The 23,682-nt window shown below is 43.9% G+C and overlaps 1 protein-coding gene across 2 annotated transcripts in view; it reads left to right on the forward strand.

Moving 5' to 3' along the window:
- The window catches only part of LOC137521144 (glyoxal reductase-like), a 219,118-nt gene that overhangs the window by 126,276 nt on the left and 69,160 nt on the right, over positions 1-23,682 (forward strand). For both annotated transcript variants that reach the window (XM_068240002.1, XM_068240003.1), the window contains exon 5: positions 22,580-22,762. In XM_068240002.1, the coding sequence (XP_068096103.1) occupies positions 22,580-22,762 (183 nt within the window). The remainder of the gene's footprint in view (positions 1-22,579; positions 22,763-23,682) is intronic.

A 23,682-nucleotide genomic window follows, 5' to 3' on the forward strand; every position in this document is an offset into this window, starting at 1 on the left:
TGGAAAACTAGCGCGTTTAGTATGCCACACTCACTCCTTTATTATTTTTTTGGGCAGGGGGTGCCTTTTAATACCCAGCACCGGGTGTCAAAAATCCTAGGTACGCCACTGGGTTTGCATAATCCAAACCCGTAAGACAAATAAAAAAGCAGTTGTTAGATACTTACCTAAGTAGAGGGAAGTCTCTGATTAGTCCAGCGGCTTTCCAGGTCCTCTTTCAGCCCACCTCTACTGCCTGGGACCAATTTTTTCTTGTGCCAGCACTCCTGGCCAAGTACAAGCTTCTCTGTACTGGACATGCAGGGGTAAGATCTGTGCATGCCCAGTACAATAAAGCTGCTTGTGCACAGAGGGAAAAAACGTACATACGTGACATCGTTTTGCTGGGCATGCACACACTTTACTCGCACATGCAGCCACAAGCAGCCCTTGTTGAATATGTTCAGAGGGGCCAGAGCTGTAATGGTAAGGCACAAGGAGGATCCCGAAAGTCTCTGGGAACTGTCACAAGGGGTCCTCGGATCACTGCCATCCTCTCGGCCTGAATTTCTCTGCACGTCGCATATGACACATGGCAGACCAAGAGGAAGGCAGAGGTCAGAGGACACCTAGCGGCTGCAATGCGAGCACCCAAGAGACCTGATGGAAGATGTTGTTGGTCCCCAACCTGGCCGTGCTCATCTGTGGGTCCGGGTGAGTAGAGAGAGCCACAGAATCACGGGGGAAGCCCTGGTTGAGGCGGAAGGAAAAAATCTGCACCCCCGGCTGAGAGCCCCCTTTCAAGAGATGTTCTAATCCAAAACCTGTCAGTAAAAGGTTTAGAGCTATTAAAAAAAGTAATTTCTAATATATTTTACTCGGAGACAAATCTAATATGTATGTGCACACATACAGTATATTTTAAATGACTTTTCTGCGATAGTGGTCCACTGACTGCACAAGGATTTTCAGCGGTCTGGGATCACTGGACTGTGGATATTTGAATGATTTGTGTGGAGCAATGTTCACCTTAAACGAACGCTACAGAATTACTTTTCTGCCTCTTTCTTGTTTTTCTCTAACTTTTGCCATATTTCTTGGCTAGATCACTGGTGGCTGTTTTGCTGTAACTTGCTGGATAGTTGTTATATAATTGTTCGCCTAGCTATTATCTTCATTGGTTTATTCATGTTCTTTTTTTATTCTCTTGTGTTTGATGAGTCTGCAGAATGTTCAATAAAAACTGTAAACGTGACTTGCCACCCATTTCAACCAAACAAAGCTTTCTAGATTAGGTGGCAGCCAGTAATGCTACTACCCAGCATACAGTATATCACGGAGGTGGGTTAAGCTCACTCGGTTCCCACTTCGCTGGATGCACAAAGGTGAGTTCAAAACATATCCTGAACGGACACTATGTGTACCCCATCATGTGTCTGTTGACAGGACCACTGCTCACCATTGTGCATCCATTCCACTGTCACCACCGCTGCCTTCCTCATCATTCAGCTCGACTGCAAGGAGCACTCACCGCTATATAGATTGGAGCCTTAACAGAAGCAGGCTACTATTGGAATCCTTAGCAACAGGGTAGATTTTCATTGGTCCACCACTCTGTGAACCAATTAATTTCCCTGCTGCTAGGCAGGATTCTCAGTTTTTTTTTATTATTCCAATGGCAGCCTGCTTTTGTCAGGATTGGAGCTGAGTGACTTGGCTGTAGCAGCGGAAGACCCGAGATGACTGAAGACACAGAAGACAGGTGAGTAAAGAAGGAAAGTGAGAGACAACCAGCGAAGTGAGAATGGTCATGTTCTCATAGGCTTGCATTGATTCTGTTGGCATATCTTTACCGCACTTGGACCCCATGCAGACTGACAAGTGTGCACAGATCCTATAATTAACATAGGATCCGCGACCATGTCGGTTTTTCAGTTAGGTTCTTTGCTAGTGGGAAGTGGGCCTAAGATGGAGCCAAAATATACTTTAAAGGGTTTTGATGTTTTGTTTTCTACTGTGGAAAATGTATTAAAACAAATTATGTAACTTTTTGCCAGTTTGTATTGTTTCAACATTTTAAGCTTTCCTCCATTATTAAAAGGTGCTTATCATCAAAGAATTGTTACTGTTGTCAGAATGACGAATACCATAGCTGTTTAGAATGGTTGAAGGCAGCAAAACAATTTATCAAACATTTTGCTAGCGTTTCTCTATTTCAGTTCACATCAGTGGAGAGTGTATTGGCTGCTTGATCTCTCTTCACTTGTAATGCAGCAGAGTTTTTTTTAGGGCCCTTCTACACAGCAGGCGCTTTGATCCAATCTTTGAAGCACATGCGATTTGCCGATTGCCAGGGCATCGTAATTGACATCGTTATCACGGTGCCCTGTACAGAATGGTGTGATCTATTTTTAACTAAATTGCACAAATAGTGCATGCTGCACTTTGTCTGCATTTGCAATTGTAGAGGTTGAATGAATGAGAGTACATGCAAATCACATAGCAAGCAAGGTGCTATGCGATATACTATGCAATCTCCTATTTGAAAAAGTCCTCCTGCAGTCCTTTTTTTTGCAGTCACACCCGGAAACCGCGATGAAAAGCGTACTCGAAAAACACATGGAAATCGCACAATCACTATTTTCAGTGTGGACAAGCCTTTGCCATTTTTGAACATTTCAAGTTCTTTTTTAGTCATAAAGGGAACCTGAAACTAGAGGCATATGGAGGCCGCTTGCATACTAGTAGTCTGAATCACACACTTGAAACTGGTATCCAGCTAATCTTGTTAGATTTTTGTCAGAAACATCTGATCTGCATGCTTGTTCAGGGGCTATGGAAAACAGTATAAGGCCTGGAACCCACTGAAATCCGCAAACGCAACCGCTAGCGTTTTGTCTGAGCGGTTTGCAAGCGGATTCACGCGCGTTTTCGGTCGCGTTTTGCAACAGTGTATTTTTTTGCTCAGCGGTTGTGTAGCGTTTTGCGTTTCGCGTTTTTTATCCTGATTGGTCCTATGAATTATTTTTAATTTTGTTAGTGTGCTGAACCGCAAAACGCTAGCAAAACCGCTCAGTTTAGGTTTTGCTCAGCGTTTCTGCTAGCGTTTCAATACTTTACATTGAAGCGCTAACGCTCCAAAATGCTGCAGGTCCTGCGTTTGCATTTCTGGGAAACGCAAACGCTCCTGTGGAAGTTGCCCCATCCATTAACATCAGCTGAGCGTTTTGGCAAAACGCTAGCGTATCGCAGCGCTGCCAAAATGCTCAAAAAAACGCTCTTGTGGGTTCCAGCCCTTAGAGGTAGAGGATCAGCAGGACAGCCAGGCAATTAGTGTTGTTTAACCTCTTAAGGACTGCAGTCTTAAAACCCCTTAAAAGCATACTTAAAGTGAACCTCCGGACTAAAAATCGACTCAGCAGCACTGAAAAGGCTTGGTGTTTCTTTAACAGTTTCACAGCATCAGAACTTTGTTTCTCTTATACAATCCTCATTTTTAGCTGCACAGAAAAAAACTGCCTGGGCTTTTTTCCCCTGATGCTGTGCAAAGCATGATGGGATTTCTGATGTTGTTGTTCTTGTTCTGCTGTTTTGGTGCAATTTTTTTTTTTTTACATTTTTAATTTGACATTTGAAGCCTAGCGCATGCAGCTGGGAGAGGTTATCAGGACACAGGACAGTTGGAACTGTGTCTCCTGCTCCTTGTCACCTCCTTTCAACCCAAAAGATGGCTGCCCCCATGACAAAGATGGCAGCCCCCATGAATCACAAACATTTGCCTGTTCTTTTAAAACAGGGCGGGTAAGAGATTATATTACCTATCTATTCTAATTAACATAACTAATGCAACTTGATGACAGTATGTTTGTTTAGGCTGAAGTTCCCCTTTAAATCAAATAAAAAAAATGAGTTTTACTCACCTGGGGCTTCCCTCAGCCCCCTGCAGCTGTCCAGTGCCCTCGCAGCATCACTCCGATCCTCCTGTCCCCACCGGCGGCTGCTTCCGGTTTTGGCGACAGCCGCCGACAGCCTGGGAACGCGAGTAATTCTTCGCGTTCCCAGCCACAATAGCACCCTCTATGCTGTTATTGCGGCCTTCTTGCCACAATAACAGCATAGAGGGCGCTATTGTGGCTGGGAACGCGAAGAATTACTTGCTTTCCCAGCCTGTCGGCGGCTGTCGCCGAAACCAGTAGGAGCCCCCGGCGGGGACAGGAGGATCGGAGCGAGGCTGCAAGGGCACCATACAGCTTCAGGGGGCTGAGAGAAGCCCCAAGTGAGTAAAACGCATTTTTTTTTATTTGACTTAAGTATCCCTTTAAAGAGGAACTGCTGCGAAAATCTTAAAATTTAGAACACATACAAATAAGAAGTACATTTCTCCCAGAGTAAAATGAGCCATAAATTACTTCTCTCCTATGTTGCTGTCACTTACAGTAGATAGTAGAAATCTGACATTACCGACAGGTTTTGGGCTAGTCCATCTCTTCATGGGGGATTCTCAGTATGACCTTTATTCTTTATAAATACATTCCCTGAAAATGATTAATACAAAGAAGCTGGCCAACCTCGCTGCTCGCTGCACACTATTTTTGACAGTTGAACGGAGCAACGGCCATTCACTAAGTGCTTTTAAAAATAAAGAAAACCCTGAGAATCCTCCTATGAGAAGATGGGCTAGTCCAAAATCTGTTAGCTCTGTCAGATTTCTACTACTTACTGTGAGTGACAGCAACATAGGAGAAAAGTAATTTATGGCTCATTTTACTCTGGGAGAAATGTACTTCTTATTTGTATGTGTTTTAAAGCTGCCCCTTGTGGGCACCCAATCACCCGCCCACACTCTCAGACCGCCCCTAATCACCTCCCCATAGCATTGATTGCATCTATTCCCCCCTCTAATCACACCCTGAGACACCCATCAAGGTATTCCGTTAGGTGTATGATGAGTGCATAGAAGATTTTACTTTTTGTCACAAGTTAGCGGAAAATGACACTTTGTGAAAAAAAATAAAAAATAAAAATCAATTTCCGCTAACTTAACCACTTGAGAACCACAGTCTTTTCGCCCCTTAAGGACCAGAGCCTTTTTTTCTATTCAGACCACTACAGCTTTCACGGTTTATTGCTCGGTCATACAACCTACCACCTAAATGAATTTTACCTCCTTTTCTTGTCACTAATACAGCTTTCTTTTGGTGCTATTTGATTGCTGCTGCGAGTTTTACTTTTTATTATATTCCTCAAAAAAGACATGAATTTTGTCAAAAAAATGACTTTTTTAACTTTCTGTGCTGACATTTTTCAAATAAAGTAAAATTTCCTATACATTTGAGCGCTAAAGTTATTCTGCTACATGTCTTTGGTAAAAAAAAAAAAACATTCAGTGTATATTTATTGGATTGGGTAAAAGTTATAGCGTTTACAAACTATGGTGCCAAAAGTGAATTTTCCCATTTTGAAGCATCTCTGCCTTTTCTAACCACCTGTCATGTTTCATGAGGTGCTAAAATTCCAGGATAGTATAAATACCCCCCAAATGACCCCATTTTGGAAAGAAGACATCCCAAAGTATTCAGTGAGAGGCATGGTGAGTTCATAGAAGATTTTATTTTTTGTCACAAGTTAGCGGAAAATGACACTTTGTGACATAAAAAAAAGTTTCCATTTCTTCTAACTTGCGACAAAAAAAAATGAAATCTGCCACGGACTCACTATGCTCCTCTCTGAATACCTTGAAGTGTCTACTTTCCAAAATGGGGTCATTTGTGGGGTGTGTTCACTGTCCTGGCATTTTGGGGGGTGCCTAATTGTAAGCACCCCTGTAAAGCCTAAAGAGGCTCATTGGAATTTGGGCCCCTTAGCGCACTTAGGCTGCAAAAAAAAGTGCCACACATGTGGTATTGCCGTACTCAGGAGAAGTAGTATAATGTGTATTGGGGTGTATTTTTACACATACCCATGCTGGGTGGGAGAAATATCTCCATAAATGACAATTTTTTATTTTTTTTACACACAATTGTCTATTTACAGAGATATTTCTCCCACTCAGCATGGGTATGTGTAAAAATACACCCCAAAACACATTATACTACTTCTCCTGAGTACGGCGATACCACATGTGTGGCACTTTTTTGCACCCTAACTGCGCTAAGGGGCCCAAAGTCCAATGAGTACCTCTAGGATTTCACAGGTCATTTTGCGACATTTGGTTTCAAGACTACTCCTCACGGTTTAGGGCTCCTAAAATGCCAGGGCAGTATAGGAACCCCACAAATGACCCCATTTTAGAAAGAAGACACCCCAAGGTATTCCGTTAGGTGTATGGTGAGTTCATAGAAGATTTTTTTTTTGTCACAAGTTAGCGGAAATTGATTTTTATTGTGTTTTTTCACAAAGTTTCATTTTCCGCTAACTTGTGACAAAAAATAAAATCTTCTATGAACTCACCATACTCCTAACGGAATACCTTTGGGTGTCTTCTTTCTAAAATAGGGTTATTTGTGGGGTTCCTATACTGCCCTGGCATTTTACGGGCCCTAAACCGTGAGCAGTAGTCTTGAAACCAAATGTCGCAAAATGACCTGTGAAATCCTAAAGGTACTCATTGGACTTTGGGCCCCTTAGTGCACTTAGGGTGCAAAAAAGTGCCACACATGTGGTATCGCTGTATTCAGGAGAAGTAGTATAATGTGTTTTGTGGTGTATTTTTACACATACAGATGCTGGGTGGGAGAAATATCTCTGTAAATGACAATTGTTTGATTTTTTTTACACACAATTGTCCATTTACAGAGAGATTTCTCCCACCCAGCATGGGTATGTGTAAAAATACACCCCAAAACACATTATGCTACTTCTCCTGAGTACGGCGATACCACATGTGTGACATTTTTTTGCAACCTAGGTGCGCTAAGTGGCCTAACGTCCTATTCACAGGTCATTTTGAGGCATTTGGATTCTAGACTACTCCTCACGGTTTAGGGCCCCTAAAATGCCAGGACAGTATAGGAACCCTACAAGTGACCCCATTTTAGAAAGAAGACACCCCAAGGTATTCTGTTAGGAGTACGGTGAGTTCATAGAAGATTTTTTTTTTGTCACAAGTTAGCGGAAAAAGACACTTTGTGAAAAAAAACAATACAAATCAATTTCCGCTAACTTGTGACAAAAAATAAAATCTTCTATGAACTCATCATACACCTAACAGAATACCTTGGGGTGTCTTCTTTCTAAAATGGGGTCACTTGTGGGGTTCCTATACTGCCCTAGCATTTTAGGGGCCCTAAACCATGAGGAGTAGTCTGGAAACCAAATGCTGCAAAATGACCCTTGAAATCCTAAAGGTACTCTTTGGACTTTGGGCCCCTTAGCGCACTTAGGGTGCAAAAAAGTGCCACACATGTGGTATCGCCGTACTCAGGAGAAGTAGTATAATGTGTTTTGTGGTGTATTTTTACATATAACCATGCTGGGTGGGAGAAATATCTCTGTAAATGACACATTTTTGATTTTTTTTTAAAACACAATTGCCCATTTACAGAGAGATTTCTCCCACCCAGCATGGGTATGTGTAAAAATACACCACAAAACACATTATACTACTTCTCCTGAGTACGGCGATACCACATGTGTGACACTTTTTTGCAGCCTAGGTGCGCTAAGGGGCCCAACGTCCTATTCACAGGTCATTTTGAGGCATTTGTTTTCTAGACTACTCCTCACGGTTTAGGGCCCCTAAAATGCCAGGGCAGTATAGGAACCCCACAAGTGACCCCATTTTAGAAAGAAGATACCCCAAGGTATTCCGTTAGGTGTATGGTGAGTTCATAGAAGATTTTATTTTTTGTCACAAGTTAGTGAAAAATGACACTTTGTGAAAAAAACAATAAAAATCAATTTCTGCTAACTGTTGACAAAAAATAAAATCTTCTATGAACTCGTCATACACCTAACAGAATACCTTGGGGTGTCTTTTTTCTAAAATGGGGTCACTTGTGGGGTTCCTATACTGCCCTGGCATTTTATGGGCCGAAAAACCGTGAGTAGTCTGGAAACCAAATTTCTCAAAATGACTGTTCAGGGGTATAAGCATCTGCAAATTTTGATGACAAGTGGTCTATGAGGGGGCAAATTTTGTGGAACCAGTCATAAGCAGGGTGGCCTCTTAGATGACAGGTTGTATTGGGCCTGATCTGATGGATAGGAGTGCTAGGGGAGTGACAGGAGGTGATTGATGGGTGTCTCAGGGGGTGGTTAGAGGGGAAAATAGATGCAATCAATGCACTGGGGAGGTGATCTGAGGGGGGTCTGAGGGTTTGGCCGAGTGATCAAGAACCCACACGGGGCAAATTAGGGCCTGATCTGATGGGTAGGTGTGCTAGGGGGTGACAGGTGGTGACAGGAGGTGATTGATGGGTGTCTCAAGGTGTGATTAGAGGGTGGAAATAGATGCAAGCAATGCACTGGCGAGGTGATCAGGGATGGGGTCTGAGGGCGTTCTGAGGGTGTGGGCGGGTGATTGGGTGCCCTAGGGGCAGATAGGGGTCTAATCTGATGGGTATCAGTGACAGGGGCTGATTGATGGGTGATCAGTGGGTGATTAGATGGCAGAACAGATGTAAACAATGCACTTTGGAGGTGATCTGAGGGTAGGTCTGGGGCAATCTGATGGTGTGGGTGGGTGATCAGATTGCCCGCAAGGGGCAGGTTAGGGGCTGATTGATGGGTGGCAGTGACAGGGGGTGATTGATGGGTGGCAGTGACAGGGGGTGATTGATGGGTGATTGATAGGTGATTGACAGGTGATTGACAGGTGATCAGTGGGTTATTACAGGGAAGAACAGATGTAAATAATGCACTGGCGAATTGATAAGGGGGGGTCTGAGGGCAATCTCAGCGTGTGGGTGGGTGATTGGGTGCCCGCAAGGGGCAGATTAGGATCTAATCTAAAGGGTAACAGTGACAGGTGGTGATAGGGGGTGATTGATGGGTAATTAGTGGGTGTTTAGGGTAGAGAACAGATGTAAACACTGCACTTGGAAGGTGATCTGACGTCGGATCTGCTGGCGATCTATTGGTGTGGGTGGGTGATCAGATTGCCCGCAAGGGGCAGGTTAGGGGCTGATTGATGGGTGGCAGTGACAGGGGGTGATTGATGGGTGGCAGTGACAGGGGTTGATAGACAGGTGATTAGTGGGTTATTACAGGGAAGAACAGTTGTAAATAATGCACTGGCGAATTGATAAGGGGGGTCTGAGTGTGTAGGCGGGTGATTGGGTGCCCGCAAGGGGCAGATTAGGGTCTGATCTGATGGGTAACAGTGACAGGTGGTGATAGGGGGTGATTGATGGGTGATTGATGGGTAATTAGTGGGTGTTTAGGGTGGAGAACAGATGTAAACACTGCACTTGGGAGGTAATTTGACGTCGGATCTGCGGGCGATCTATTGGTGTGGGTGGGTGATCAGATTGCCCGCAAGGGCCAGGTTAGGGGCTTATTGATGGGTGGCAGTGACAGGGTGTGATTGATGGGTGGCAGTGACAGGGGGTGATTGATGGGTGATTGACAGGTGATTGACAGGTGATCAGTGGATTATTACAGGGAAGAACAGATGTAAATATTGCACTATGCGAATTGATAAAGGGGGGTCTGAGGGCAATCTGAGCATGTGGGTGGGTGATTGGGTGCCCGCAAGGGGCAGATTAGGGTCTGATCTAATGGGTAACAGTGAAAGGTGATGATAGGGGGTGATTGATGGGTGATTGATGGGTAATTAGTGGGTGTTTAGGGTAGAGAACATATGTAAACACTGCACTTGGGAGGTGATCTGACGTTGGATCTGCGGGTGATCTATTGGTGTGGGTGGGTGATCAGATTGCCCGCAAGGGGCAGGTTAGGGGCTGATTGATGGGTGGCAGTGACAGGGGGTGATTGATGGGTGGCAGTGACAGGGGGTGATTGATGGGTGATTGACAGGTGATTGGCAGGTGATCAGGGGGGATAGATGCATACAATACACGGGGGGAGGGGGTTTGGGGAGAATCTGAGGGGTGGGGGGAGATCAGGAGGGAGCAGGGGGCAGTTTAGGGTTAAAAAAAATAGCAGTGACAGAAAGTGACAGGGAGTGATTGATGGGTGATTAGGGGGGTGATTGGGTGCCAACAGTGGTCTGGGGGGTGTCTGAGGGGTGCTGTGGGCGATCAGGGGGGGGGGGGGGGAAATCAGTGTGCTTGGGTGCAGACTAGGGTGGCTGCAGCCTGCCCTGGTGGTGGTCCCTCGGACACTGGGACCACCAGGGCAGAGGGCAGCCTGTATAATAGGCTTTGTATACATTACAAAGCCTATTATACACTGTACGTGCGGCGATCCGGGTGCTAGTAACCTGCCGGCGCTTCCGGCTGCTGATCGCGTCACGAATGACGCGATTGACGCATAACCACGCCTCTGCCGATGGGCGTATTGCGGTCGTTTAGGCCCAGTCTTTGCCGCCGCCCATCGGCTGGGGGCGGTCGGCAAGTGGTTAATAAAATCTTCTATGAACTCACCATACTCTTAACAGAATACCTTGGGGTGTCGTCTTTTTAAAATGGGGTCACTTGTGGGGTTCCTATTGGTAGCTTAAAAGGCATTTTATTGATCAGGCGTAAGAATACCACCTAGGAGAAAATGTAGGAAAAAAATAATTGAATGTGGGCCCCTTTGTCCTTTAAAAATAACTGGTGTACATATCTTTTGAAGTGGAGAAGAAAAATTGTGAGAAAATGTTATAAGTAGTCGGATAGATTACAGAAAGTAAACCCAGAAGGTTGTTATTTGCTGCTGAGAATACATATAGGCATACTGTAGTTTACAGCAGTGTTGTAGCATCATTGTGATGACAGCTGTTGGCTTGGGAATACATGATCATAAGACTCCAATGGAAATTCTTCCTGTGAAAGGATTTGGGACTTTCTTGGTTAGAGTGTTTCTGTATGACGGCTTTCCTGTTTGACTTTGTTTAGATGTTAGAGCGCAAGCCTTTTCCTGCAATTTGAACTTGGCTCCTCCTGGTGACGCCAGTCCCTCTCAGACTCCGCCTCGCCTAGGAGAGTCCCCACTTTGTTTGAGCCAAAGCCAGCTAATTGTTTTCACACCATTGTCGTTGATATAGACAGCTTGTACTAAAGATATGAGGCAGGAAATGACCTGTTTTCCGTATTCTGGGAAAGAAATGTTAAGCGTTGGCTACTCCTGGCTATTTCCACATGTTATTATTACAGTGGATTCTTCTCTAATTACTCAGCTGTGAGATCATTTAAGCTGCTATCAGGTGTGTGTGTGTGTGTGTGTGTGTGTGTGTGTGTGTGTGTGTGTGTGTGTGTGTGTGTGTGTGTGTGTGTGTGTGTGTGTGTGTGTGTGTGCGTGTGTGTGCGCGCGTGTGCGTGTGTGTGTGTGTGTGTGTGTGTGTGTGTGTGTTTTTGTGGGTATATACGGTGCCTCACTTGCCAAGCTTTTGAAAACAAGATTTGTAGCATGGGTTGTTCTATTGTAGCATAACTAGTTAGACTCACGCAGAGTGTAATTATGTTCCATGTTGACAAATGCCATGTACGCCAAAGCTCTATTCCAGGCAGTTCTAAATATACCATCTCATAGTTAAGCAGTGCTAATGGCATGTCCTGTGTGTCTAATGAAGATTCTGCTGGTAAAAATGCTGCTTTAAAATTTTGATGAGACCTGAAGCAGTCTGGCTGAAAGAGCTAGCTGTAGGCTCTGTGGGAGGGCCTGCAGGGGTTTGACTTGCATCATTAGACTGTGGGATGAGAAGAACGCACAAAAGTTGCAGTTTACACTTATGGAGCTCTGTGTTGTTGAGTAGCTGGTGAGAAGGCTTCTATTCAGAGTGATTTAGGGTCCCGTTCACACTAGAGTAAAAAAAATCCGATTCAGCAGTGCGCAAGCAGTTGTGTAAACGGATTCTATGTTAAGCATTTGATCCATTCACACTTTTCCACTTGAAATGGAGCGGAGCTTGAGCACTCCTGACCAGCACTATTTTTCCAGAAACCGCAGACGCAGACCCCATGCAAGACTATGGGAGTGGACGGGGTTTTCCCCTTCGATTCCGCATCTGCTCATCTTGTGCCTTCTGTGTCTTACACCGCCATTGAGGTCCTCCACCGCTGCTGGGCTCGGGACAAGCATGGGTATATAGCTCAGAGCTCCAGCAAAAGCATAGTGCCCCCATTGGATTGCAAAAGACCAATGGGAGTCCTCCCTTGCACCAGGAAGGATTCTCCTTGGTTTATGGTGAACCAGTAAAAATCATCCCCGGTGCTAGGGAGTTTTCCCATTGGTCTTTTGCAGTCCAGTAGGAGCCTTATGCTTATGCTGGGGTTCTGAGCTAACCCATAGGCAGGGCCAGCAGCAGTGGAGGACCTGAATGCCGATGGTGGCAGCAGCGAGCTGGATGCACAATTGTGGTGAGTATGGACATCTTGCCGGACACTGTGATGGGGCACATCTTATCTACTCAGGATATGCAGTGAATGTACCATTCTGCATCTGGCGTAGTGTGGCCCTAGCCTTAAAGCATAACCCATCAAACAGCTCATATACAGGGAAAAACAAGCTCTACATCTACCCAGGTACTATGAAAGGGTTTCAAGTGCGGTATAACTCCAGCAAGGAGCTTATACACAAATAAAAACAAGCTCTGCACAGGACTTGGAAAACATTTGTGTATGGATTTAGACTTTAACCACTTGAGGACCCACCCTTTACCCCCCCTTAAGGACCAGCGCTAGTTTGATTGATCTGTGCTGGGTGGGCTCTGCAGCCCCCAGCACAGATCATGTAGCAGGCAGGGAGATCAGATTGCCCCCCTTTTTTCCCCCCTATGGGGATGATGTGCTGGGGGGGTCTGATCTCTGCTGCCTGCGAGTGGCTGGCGGGGGGGGCACCTCAAAGCCCCCCTCCGCGGCGAAATGCTCCCCCTCCCTCTCCTACCTGGCCCCCTTTGGTAAGCCGGGCTGCACAGGACGCTATCCGTCCTGTGCAGCCAGTGACAGGCTGTCTCCTGTCACATGGCGGCGATCCCCGGCCGCTGATTGGCCGGGGATCGCCGATCTGCCTTACGGCGCTGCTGCGCAGCAGCGCCGTACAATTGTAAACAAAGCGGATTATTTCCGCTTGTGTTTACATCTAGCCTGCGAGCCGCCATCGGCGGCCCGCAGGCTATTCACGGAGCCCCCCGCCGTGATTTGACAGGAAGCAGCCGCTCGTACGAGCGGCTGCTTCCTGATTAATTAGGCTGCAGCTGGCGACGCAGTACTGCGTCGCTGGTCCTGCAGCTGCCACTTTGCCGACGCACGTTATGAGTGTGCGGTCGGCAAGTGGTTAAAAGGGTATCTAACACAGAAAGCTTACTTTACCTGTCAGGTTAATAATATTCTCAAATATTCCATAGATAAGCTCTATACAAAAATAAATTCTTGAATGTGACTACTATTCATTCACATTATAATTCGTATTATTTAGTATGTATACAGCACTGACATCTTCCACAGTACTGTGCAGAGTACACAGTTCTGTCACTAACTGTCCTTAGAGGGTATCACAACCTACAGAGGCGCCAACAGGGTAAAAACAATATTTCTTTAAAATGGATAAAATGAAGTAGGTAGCGGTGGACTTACCCCTCCAAAACAGACACAAAAAATTGCTGTTTTAAGCAAAAATCTATTTATTTACATACTCCAAACAAGGTGCAACGCGTTTCGCGGGTATATCCCACTTCCTCAGGCAATAAATAGGAGCATATCACGGTTGACAGAAGACAGTATGCTAAGTACTCATACAGACAGCCAAGATATAAAAAAATTATATATAGAATATTTTCATAATTCATTCACATTATAATTCTTATTATTTAATATGTATACAGCACTGACATCTTCCACAGTACTGTGCAGAGTACACAATTCTGTCACTAACTGTCCTTAGAGGGTATCACAACCTAATCCCTACCATAATATGCTGTATGTCCATCATAGTCTTGGGCAGGGGTGCCCATTAGGTAGATAGCAAAGGATTTCTGGGTAGATCCCACACTGCTCGGCTGAGTGACATACGCATTGTACTTTGTCTCTTTGACTTGGATGAGCTCAGTGCGATATGCTGTGCTGCAGTTTTGTACAGCAGTGTAGAGGATTATGATGTTGTAAGGTGGGAGCCATATATTTAGAAGCATTATGTGCTGCTGCTGATTACAATTTTCCAAGACACGGAGCATGATATTGTAAGCCTGATTGAGACTGTTTGGCCAAGCACTGTTCTATTTGGCTTACTGAGGAGGACTCTATGATATGCATCCTATTGACTGGAGGGTTGTGGTAATAATTGATGGAGTGCTCCAGTGCTTGTGATGCACTTGTAGCATGCATTTGTATGTAGATTCTACCATGTAGATCATTTTTAGACAGTAATTTTCGAAGGAGCTCACAAGCTGACATAGTGTGCCAAGTGTGGGCATCTATGGCCAACTTAGGGCGATGCCAATTTACTTATCTGTTTGTTTTCAGAATGTGGGAGGAAAAATCCCATAGAAAACCCACGCAGACACGGGGAGAACATACAATCTCAATGCAGATAGGGCCCTGGCTGAGATTCGAACCAAGGATGACCCAGCAGTAGGAACAGCACCATTGTAGTGAATATCTGGGTAGTGGCAGAGAAGAGGCAATACAGAGCCACGAGTACCTCCCTGTAAAAAGCGTAAAAAGGGTTTTAGAGTCAGGGTTAGGAAGACTTATAATTCCAGAGACAAGCTTATGATGAAGTGATCCATGAAAGGGCACAACTGACTAGGCAATGGGAGTGGGTGATATTTCTGGGAACACTACATGAGGTAATATCTGTGAGAGGGGGATATTTCTGGGAACACTACATGAGGGAGTATCTGGGAGAGAGGGGAACACTACATGAGGTAATATCTGGGAGAGGGGGATATTTCTGGGAATGCTACATGAGGTAATATCTGGGAGAGGGGGATATTTATGGGAACACTACATGATGTAATATCTGGGAGAGGGGGATATTTGTGGGAACGCTACATGAGGGAGTATCTGGGAGAGGGGGATATTTCTGGGAACACTACATGAGGTAATATCTGGGAGAGGGGGATATTTCTGGGAACACTACATGAAGGAGTATCTGGGAGAGGGGGATATTTCTGGGAACACTACATGAGGTAATATCTGGGAGAGGGGGATATTTGTGGGAACGCTACATGAGGTAATATCTGGGAGAGGGGGATATTTCTGGGAACACTACATGAGGTAATATCTGGGAGAGGGGGATATTTGTGGGAACGCTACATGAGGGAGTATCTGGGAGAGGGGGATATTTCTGGGAACACTACATGAGGTAATATCTGGGAGAGGGGGATATTTCTGGGAACACTACATGAGGGAGTATCTGGGAGAGGGCGATATTTCTGGGAACACTACATGAGGTAATATCTGGGAGAGGGGGATATTTCTGGGAACACTACATGAAGTAATATCTGGGAGAGGGCGATATTTCTGGGAACACTACATGAGGGAGTATCTGGAAGAGAGCGATATTTCTGGGAACACTACATGAGGTAATATCTGGGAGAGGGGGATATTTCTGGGAACACTACATGAGGTAATATCTGGGAGAGGGGGATATTTGTGGGAACGATACAAGAGGGAGTATCTGGAAGAGGGCGATATTTCTAGGAACGTTACTAAAGAAGTTGCTGGGGATGCAGAGTTTTCCTGGTAAACATGGCAGAGGGAGCAGCATGTATATTTTCAGGGACCAGGTTGTACAGAACAAGACAAAATGTCAAAGAAACAAAATGCTAAATGTTCCAGAAATATATTTTTCTCTTTTAGCTTTTGTTCTGCTAACAATCACACTATAAAATAATACGTTTACTTGAGGCACCATTCCAGGAAGTTCTACATATACAATGTGATAGCTTATTTAAATGATGGCCAAATAATACCTTTTTGCATCAAACAAGGCATACTGTTTTAAATATTTAGGTGAGGAATGTAAAACAGCCCCATTGTAGAAGTTAGCACTGGGCTCTATGGGTAGATTTGATTCAGCTGTGTGCGGGCAGCACGGTGGCATAGTGGTTAGCACTCTCGCCTTGCAACGCTGGGTCCTCGGTTCGAATCCCAGCTGGTGCTCACCTGTGATGTCGCAGAGCACTGGCCATCTTTCGTGAAGCGTAGGGCTGCTAATACAGGTCACTATCCGTGCGCTGGTTATCCCCCTATTACACAGTCGGAGCTTGGTTACTCTATAGCCAATTGCCAGCTATAGGGAATTGTGTAGTTTGTGGCCAGCTATCATTACCACACAGTGTCAGGTGAAAAAGTTAGGGTAAAGTTGCCCACTAGTGATACAATCTTGATTGTTCAATCATACTAAATCTATGTAGTAGAAGAGTGAGTGAAAGTACTTTGAATGGATACCTAAGGTGGGCCCTCATATTTAGCCAGAAGTGGTACGATTGTATCATTAGTAAGCACTTTTAGGCCTAGGTGTAGGAGAGTTTGTGTTAGGAGATAGAGTAAGGGGAAGATATATTTAATGGTAAGCAGAGGCGGGTCAAGGTCCTCCAGCAACCAAGGCTGAGACACCAAAGTCCGGCCCTCTATCCCTCCCACCTCAGCCGTCACATACTGATTGCTATTAGACTAACAGGCGCCCCCGGGCCCCCAACACCTTAATCTCTAGTTTTCTGGCTTGCAGTCACTTCTATGTATCCCCTTTTTTTATTTCTCTCAGCTATCATTCCTCTATTGTGTTTGAAGCATAGTGAGTTGTACGTCCCCTCCTACATTGCGCCGTGAGGCTGGAGCTTCTCTCGCCTCTGCCTCGGCCCGGCCCTGATGGTAAGAGTTAGCATGCCTGTACATTACTGATTGTGCAGAATCGAAATGCCACAACGTTGCTGCCCAGCCATCATTTCAATCGATTTCTGGCCAGGGCTTGGGCAGATAGCTGTGTTCAATTTCACGAGGACCAACAGACCACCAGTAGTCCCTTTTCATGTAAAATATGTACCCCTCAGGCCAGTTTTGAGTATCGTAGGCTCACCTGTCTGATGACACACTTACGCCTGTCCTTTCTCCACCTGTACCATGTGACACCGCTGCATGTGACGTCAATAGACCTTGATGTACAGTGTATAAATGGAGGAAATCCAAAACCGTTGTTACCGTACTTGTTAAACTGTTACTTCTAAACATCTAAAGGCATGTCTTTCATTGGCGAATGCTGATATTCATGAGTCCACCATCAGGAGAACACTGAAGAATAATGTTGTGTATTGGAGGTTAACCCCAAAAAATGTTGTGTATTGGAGGTTAACCTAAAGTAATCATCCAAGTTACAACTGAGACAAGGATTCTGACTGGGCAACTACACCACTTGCTAAATCAACTTGATTAATCAGCCCACTGTATTTTATTGTTGCCATGTGGTTCTTCTTTCTACATATGTTAAAATCTTTCTACTTTCAGTATTGAATCAGTTGTTTGGGTGCGAAATACGTAATACTATAATTAAAACCAGCGACCAGCCAACAAAAATAATTTTAAGGGGCAGGTGTTTAACTGTGTAATAGAAAAATACTGCCAAGATGGAAGGAAGTAGGAACGCTTGATCAATAGTAATGTACAATGTGTTGATGTTGTTCTTGGGCATGAAGTCTTGGAATTTCCTTTGGATGCCTGAACCACCCTTGTCACGTCACAGCACACGGAAATTTACAAAAAATAAAGCTAGTACATTGCGTAATGAGGAACTACGTAGCCAGTTTACATTGTGGAATAGGAGATTGCAGGGATTCATTTTCACTTTTATTCAACCTTGCTATCATTGAGTGCATAATTGCATAAATTAATGTAATACTGATCACCTTTTCCTCTCTTTGTCCTTAAGTGTAAGCTGACAATTTAAAAACCTGAAACAATATATGGCTTTGCAGTACTGTAGTGTGTTTTAGAAGGTGACTTAATGGGGGTGATTTACTAATGCAGTACAGTTTAACTCCAAGGGACCAGTAAAATTGGTTTATTATATCAGAAGTCTACTATGTATATCAGAAACTGTCATACTGAAGCACATAATAAAGTATACTATAATACTGTATCTAAATTCAGTCAATAATCGGGAGTCATTCTTTCTTGTCAATGCTTCAGCAAACGAACACAATGTTTAAGCTAGATCAATATGCAGATATTTGCATGCAAAAAACAGCTTGCAAAGGAAGCATACATCTCACCAGTTAATGCAGGCACAGTACTGATATTGTGCTCCTCTGTCCACATTTCTGTGCAGCCTGGATGATACTGTAGTGTTGCAGCCATGTATAAGCCCCAGATGATGGGCAATTCCACGGCTGGTGCTTTTGAGGTAATCCACACAGGCCCAGTGTAGTGTGCAGGTAGCGAGCAGGCTACAAGTGGCAGCCAGCCCACCGACCATGGTTCATGGGCCTCTGACAGACGTATGATGCATGCGCCCACCCAGTTTCCACTATAACCGGATACAGAATACCGCAGGGGCCAAAAAACAGGTTTAATATAGCAGAAGTTCTGCTATATCCTGATTTACTATACCAAGCTTTACTCCTATTTACTTATAATGGTACTTGACTGGGACCTGAACATTTAGTTTACTATACCTAAATTTTTACTTTATCAGCTTTTACTATAAAAAGATTATACTGCATAAGCGCCTGTTCACAGAGACAACAGGGCCAGGTAGTGCATTCAGCTTGGCACTGCTTTTGGCCATAAAGGAATATAGAGTAGCGCAGTCTAATTCTATATGATAAGTGTATGGTGCTGGACCTAAATATACTTTACTTGTGGCCTACACCTCTATGTGTACATGGAATAAAGGCACCCAAGAATTTGAGTAGCGGGTAATAACGATATTCTACTAATGCCTTCACTAACTTCTCTCCCACACTAACGTTCCCTACTCCCAACACTAACCTACTGCTGAGGTGGAATTGGCTACATGATAGCCAAATTTCCGGGAACCAAGTTATTTACCCTCACCGCTGCTTCTGCCGATATCCCACATTTCTGGCACTCGGCTTTACCGCTATTTCTGGTGCCCTAATAAACCTCTTGGTGTTCAGCTATACTGTAGCTAAGAGCCCATTAGGGAAAATGTGTGCACAACCGTGCCACTGAAGCTGAATGCCCGAGCGTACTATAGGCGAGCACCCATTGCCACAACACCGCCACTATCTGGAGCCAGCTTCAGTCACCTACGCATTACCTGCCGCTAGACAGAGTGTGGCTGTATAATAGCTGAACTCCGACGCTTTACGCTAAAATGGTCTTGTTGGTGCTGCCATAACCACTATATGACCTTTACACCTATACGTACTTAAAGATAGATGAGACTGGCTACAAGAACAAGGGTACTGCCTTTTACTATAATGAATCAGAGGAGATCCAAACCATGTGGTTCATCCCCTGATTTTACAATTAGTCACATCCTAGATGTGTTGTAGGTGCAGATCACAAGCAGAGGGTTTTTGTTCTGAGCTGGAGCAGGCTATAACTAGGAGTTGCAACCTAAAAGCTGTTATCAAAATAATACTTTCTTTTGGGGGCCTTGGTGAATTCTAAGAACACATATTTTAGACTACTCCCCATAGAACTTTACACCGAAAGATTCAGCTCACATCATCATTCTGGTACTTTAACTGCATTCCTAGCACTTGGACCTTCCCATTATGCCCAGGAATAGCCTCTTTACCTGCAGGCAGTGCAGTAATCTTTGCGGCCGTGGGATGCTATGTTGTCAGACCCTGGCTATTTTGCCTGCGTCAAGTGAACCTTTACCGATACATTGCTGTTATGAGAACTTTTAATACAACCATTAAAAGATTAAAATAGAGAGTGCTAGGTTAGCCTGCATCTCTAGAAGAATGAGCCAGTTGTACAGCAATTACTGTAAAATATATTTATTGCTAAATTACTATGCGTTTTGCAGGTTGACCCTACTTTCTCAGGTCAATAACAAGTTGTGCCAAATTGCAGAAATGAGACAGGAACGAGCACCTCTATCATAGATTAATCAGTTTCCAGTCATTTTTAGGCAGTTTATCGATGGAAAGGGTGTTTGGGCCTATCAGACTATCTCCATCAAGTGGGCGGTGGAAAGAGTGGCTTTAGGGATTAATAGCTGCCTAGGGTAGTATCGCTTTGAGCAGTACAGTGCTAGCAGTTTCATTGATTCTGATTAAGATTTTGCTGAAAGTTGTCTAGAGCTGCTATCAGTAGCAGTGTAATTGTGGTTATGCAATATAAGTATAGTCATACAGAGAATTTATGAAGGGTAGCTCTTGATCCCACTTTCTGTGATTTCCAGTACTGAAAATATGCCAGACATGGTGGGGGGTAAAGTTATTATTCTAGCACGTTTTGTAGGAGGACGTGAGGTATAACCGGTGAATAATGTCATGAGATCATGTAAACATTGCACACTATATAGGCAGTGATAGTATTTCCATTGTTGTTATCACAGAAGGAACATATTGTGCTGCAGTGAATGTATTTTTCCTCTTGATACTGTGAGTTTCCTCTCTGTGGGAACTCTATTTTCCCACCTCCTTTCTTTTTCGCCCTCATTTTTGTTGTCCTCCCCCATCCACTTGGTTTCCTTGCTTTTTCCTTGCCTGTCACCCCTCTCTTCTCTGCTCGTACAATCCAGCTCTTGCTGTTGTGCTCTTCTTTTCCTTTGGCTTGCTTTGGGGACAAACTGTTCTTTAGTGAATTTTTTTTTTGTGTGGCTCCGGGGTAGATGGAAGGGACTATTCAATCCCAGAATGAAGTGGTTTCTGTAAAGGACAAAGCATGTCAGTAGAGCTTGTGAATGGAGAGGGGTGACCTAGTTGTCCCCTCACCTCCTTTCTGCAAGACTGTGCAATGAATTGCTAATGTGCCTGTGTGTGTTGTGTTCTGTGATGGGGCCAGCCTGTCTCCAAGCTACCACTGCATAGGCTCTTTAAATACATTTTGTATTCTCCATAGAGTTATGTATCCCTTGGTCATAGATCTGTAATGACAAACTATGATGTTCTGAAGCTGCTTTATTAGCTGAAGGAAGTGGTCACTGTAAACAGGAAGTGCACGAACAGTACCGCTAAATAGAAAAAAAAACTCATGACTTTCATATAAACTATAAATGTACTAGATGTAGGTTTTTAAATCTTCCTGCTCCCATCTGTGTATGAGTGCGGCCGTACTGCGCATGGCAGAGTACGGTCCACACCTGCACAGTGTCGCCAAGCTGCTCAAGCGGGGAGGACAAAGCCATACTCAAGCAGCTTTGTGTTACTGCGCAGGCGCGGACAATATTCATGCATGAGCAGTATGACTGTATGACACTAACCAGAGCGCAGCCTTAAAGTAAACGGGCAATTTGTGCACCTGCGGCCGATAGGAAATTTCATTGTCGCCATAGACCACAATATTAAATGCAACTAAAGTGACGACCAGTGGACTATTTAGGAGCCGGATATAGCCAAAGCACTGGGGCAATGGAGGCATCAATAGTGGAGGAGATTCCAACCCAAGCGACGAGGTTAAGTTATCGGGTACTAATGTTAGCTGTAGGTGAGGGGGTTAGTGTTAGAAGTAGGTAGGGGTAGGTTAGTGTTAGGCTTACTTAGGGCTCGTTTAGTGTTAGGCTTAGGTAGAGGTAAGGTTACTTAGGGCTTGTTTAGTGTTAGGCTTAGGTAAGGTAAAGTGATAGTAGAATATTTGTTAAAATGACTAATACTATTATCGGCATTATCCAGCATCTAATAGTATTATATTGGTAATTTTACTAATAGTCTACTAGTGGCTTCACCAGTCACCAAAATTTGCACACTGCCTTTTTTTTGCATATACGTTACAAGAACACATTCAACAAGCTCTTGTTGAATATGTGCAGAGGGACGCAGCGCTGGATCAGTGGGGTCGAGGAGGATGGTGGAAGCCTCTTGGCAAAATGTAAAGAAGGCTATACTGTCCTTTAATGACTTTAGCTACATAGTATAGTTCCTATTGTTTTTCCCTAAATTTTACTTATATTTATAAAGTTAATGGAAAACTCCAGTTCTCTAGAACCCTGGATCAGAGTATTCCCAGATTTTCATTGTAGGGATAGTATTAGGGTTAAGAAACTTATCCATCTTTTTAAAGTGATATAAGTGATCCTATGAGTTTTTACACATGATGACCTGAAGCCAGGTTTCTTACAGAACAGATTTGATCTCTGTGTGGCTGGATTCCTCCTTGCTGAGAAGCAAGCACAACTTCTATGCATAGGAGTGAAGAAACAGTCATTCAACCTTATCTGACTGCTGGGTAACACCCTTTTCCGGTGAATTAGAAGCGTACCAACAAATTTGTCCACATCTGTACCCATACATTGACATTAGGTTTGGTTATTGGTGGTAGAAGCCAATTAAATTAGCAATATGTTTTTGACTGTGGGAGAAGATAAGAGCAGCTGAAATGTACCGTATGTTTCTCTTAACCTTGTTGTCACTCTACAGGTGGAATATCATCCTTTTCAGAGGCCACAGGAACTGGTGGATTATTGCAAAGAAAATAATATTGTATTTGAAGGCTTCTGTCCTTTGGCAAAGGGACAGGTCTTCGCACATCCAGTTATCTTACAACTCGCAGAGCAGTATGGGAAGACACCAGCACAGATCTGTATACGCTGGAGCATTCAGGTATTCGTTTTGATACTACATCCATTTTGAAGCACTGTTTTTGTGGTACCACCTCTTCTCTCCTTCTGGTCTGGTGTTAGTTGAGGAGCAGAAATGCAGACATCAAACCAACAAACATTTATTCCGGTGATACCTTTAATGACTAACTGTACACGGTTTATTGAAAGCTTTCGAAACCTTACGTTTCTTCTTCAAGAATTATACAGAACTCTGTATTTCAATCATTTTACGATTCTGATACAGTTCTTCATAATGCCTGAAAAAGAAACTCAATGTTTTGAAAGCTTTCAATAAACCGTGTACAGTAAGTCATTAAAGGTATCACCGGAATCAACGTTTGTTGGGTTGATGTCCATTGATGCATTTATAATACTCTAACCTAACCACACATCTTTTGAAGATTTTGGAGGCCATGGTGGGAGACAAAATCTAAAGCATACCTAAAGTGACAAGGGTCCTGATGCACAAAATCGTGGTAATACTGCCATGCACAGACAGGTCACATAAATATTCCTGAGGTTTTATGCATCAGACCCATGATGAGATAAACAGATACTCATATACAGTACTAGCCCTAATAAGAAATTATCTGAAGTCCCTTCCTGTTTTACAGTACAGCAAAAGTAAAAAAAAAACGTTAGTTATCTATGCAAAAGAGGCTGTCAACAGCTTGTCAATTTCAGTCAGGTTACCTGAAAAGTAAATAGAGGTTAAAAGGGTGATATCTGTCAGGGAGAAGTGAGATAATAAGGTTTTACTGCAGGAAAGTTCAAAGGGTCACTACTTCTGTTTCAGCTTTTAAAACAGAGTGTGGACTCTAAACTGCAGGAGTGACAGTCTGATGCAATCTTAAAAACAAAGCAATACAACTCAAAATAAAAATATGAGATACTTTTTATACTAGTAATGTTCTATTTATC

This window comes from Hyperolius riggenbachi, chromosome 6, assembly GCF_040937935.1.
Source record: "Hyperolius riggenbachi isolate aHypRig1 chromosome 6, aHypRig1.pri, whole genome shotgun sequence".
Taxonomy (NCBI): Eukaryota; Metazoa; Chordata; class Amphibia; order Anura; family Hyperoliidae; genus Hyperolius; species Hyperolius riggenbachi.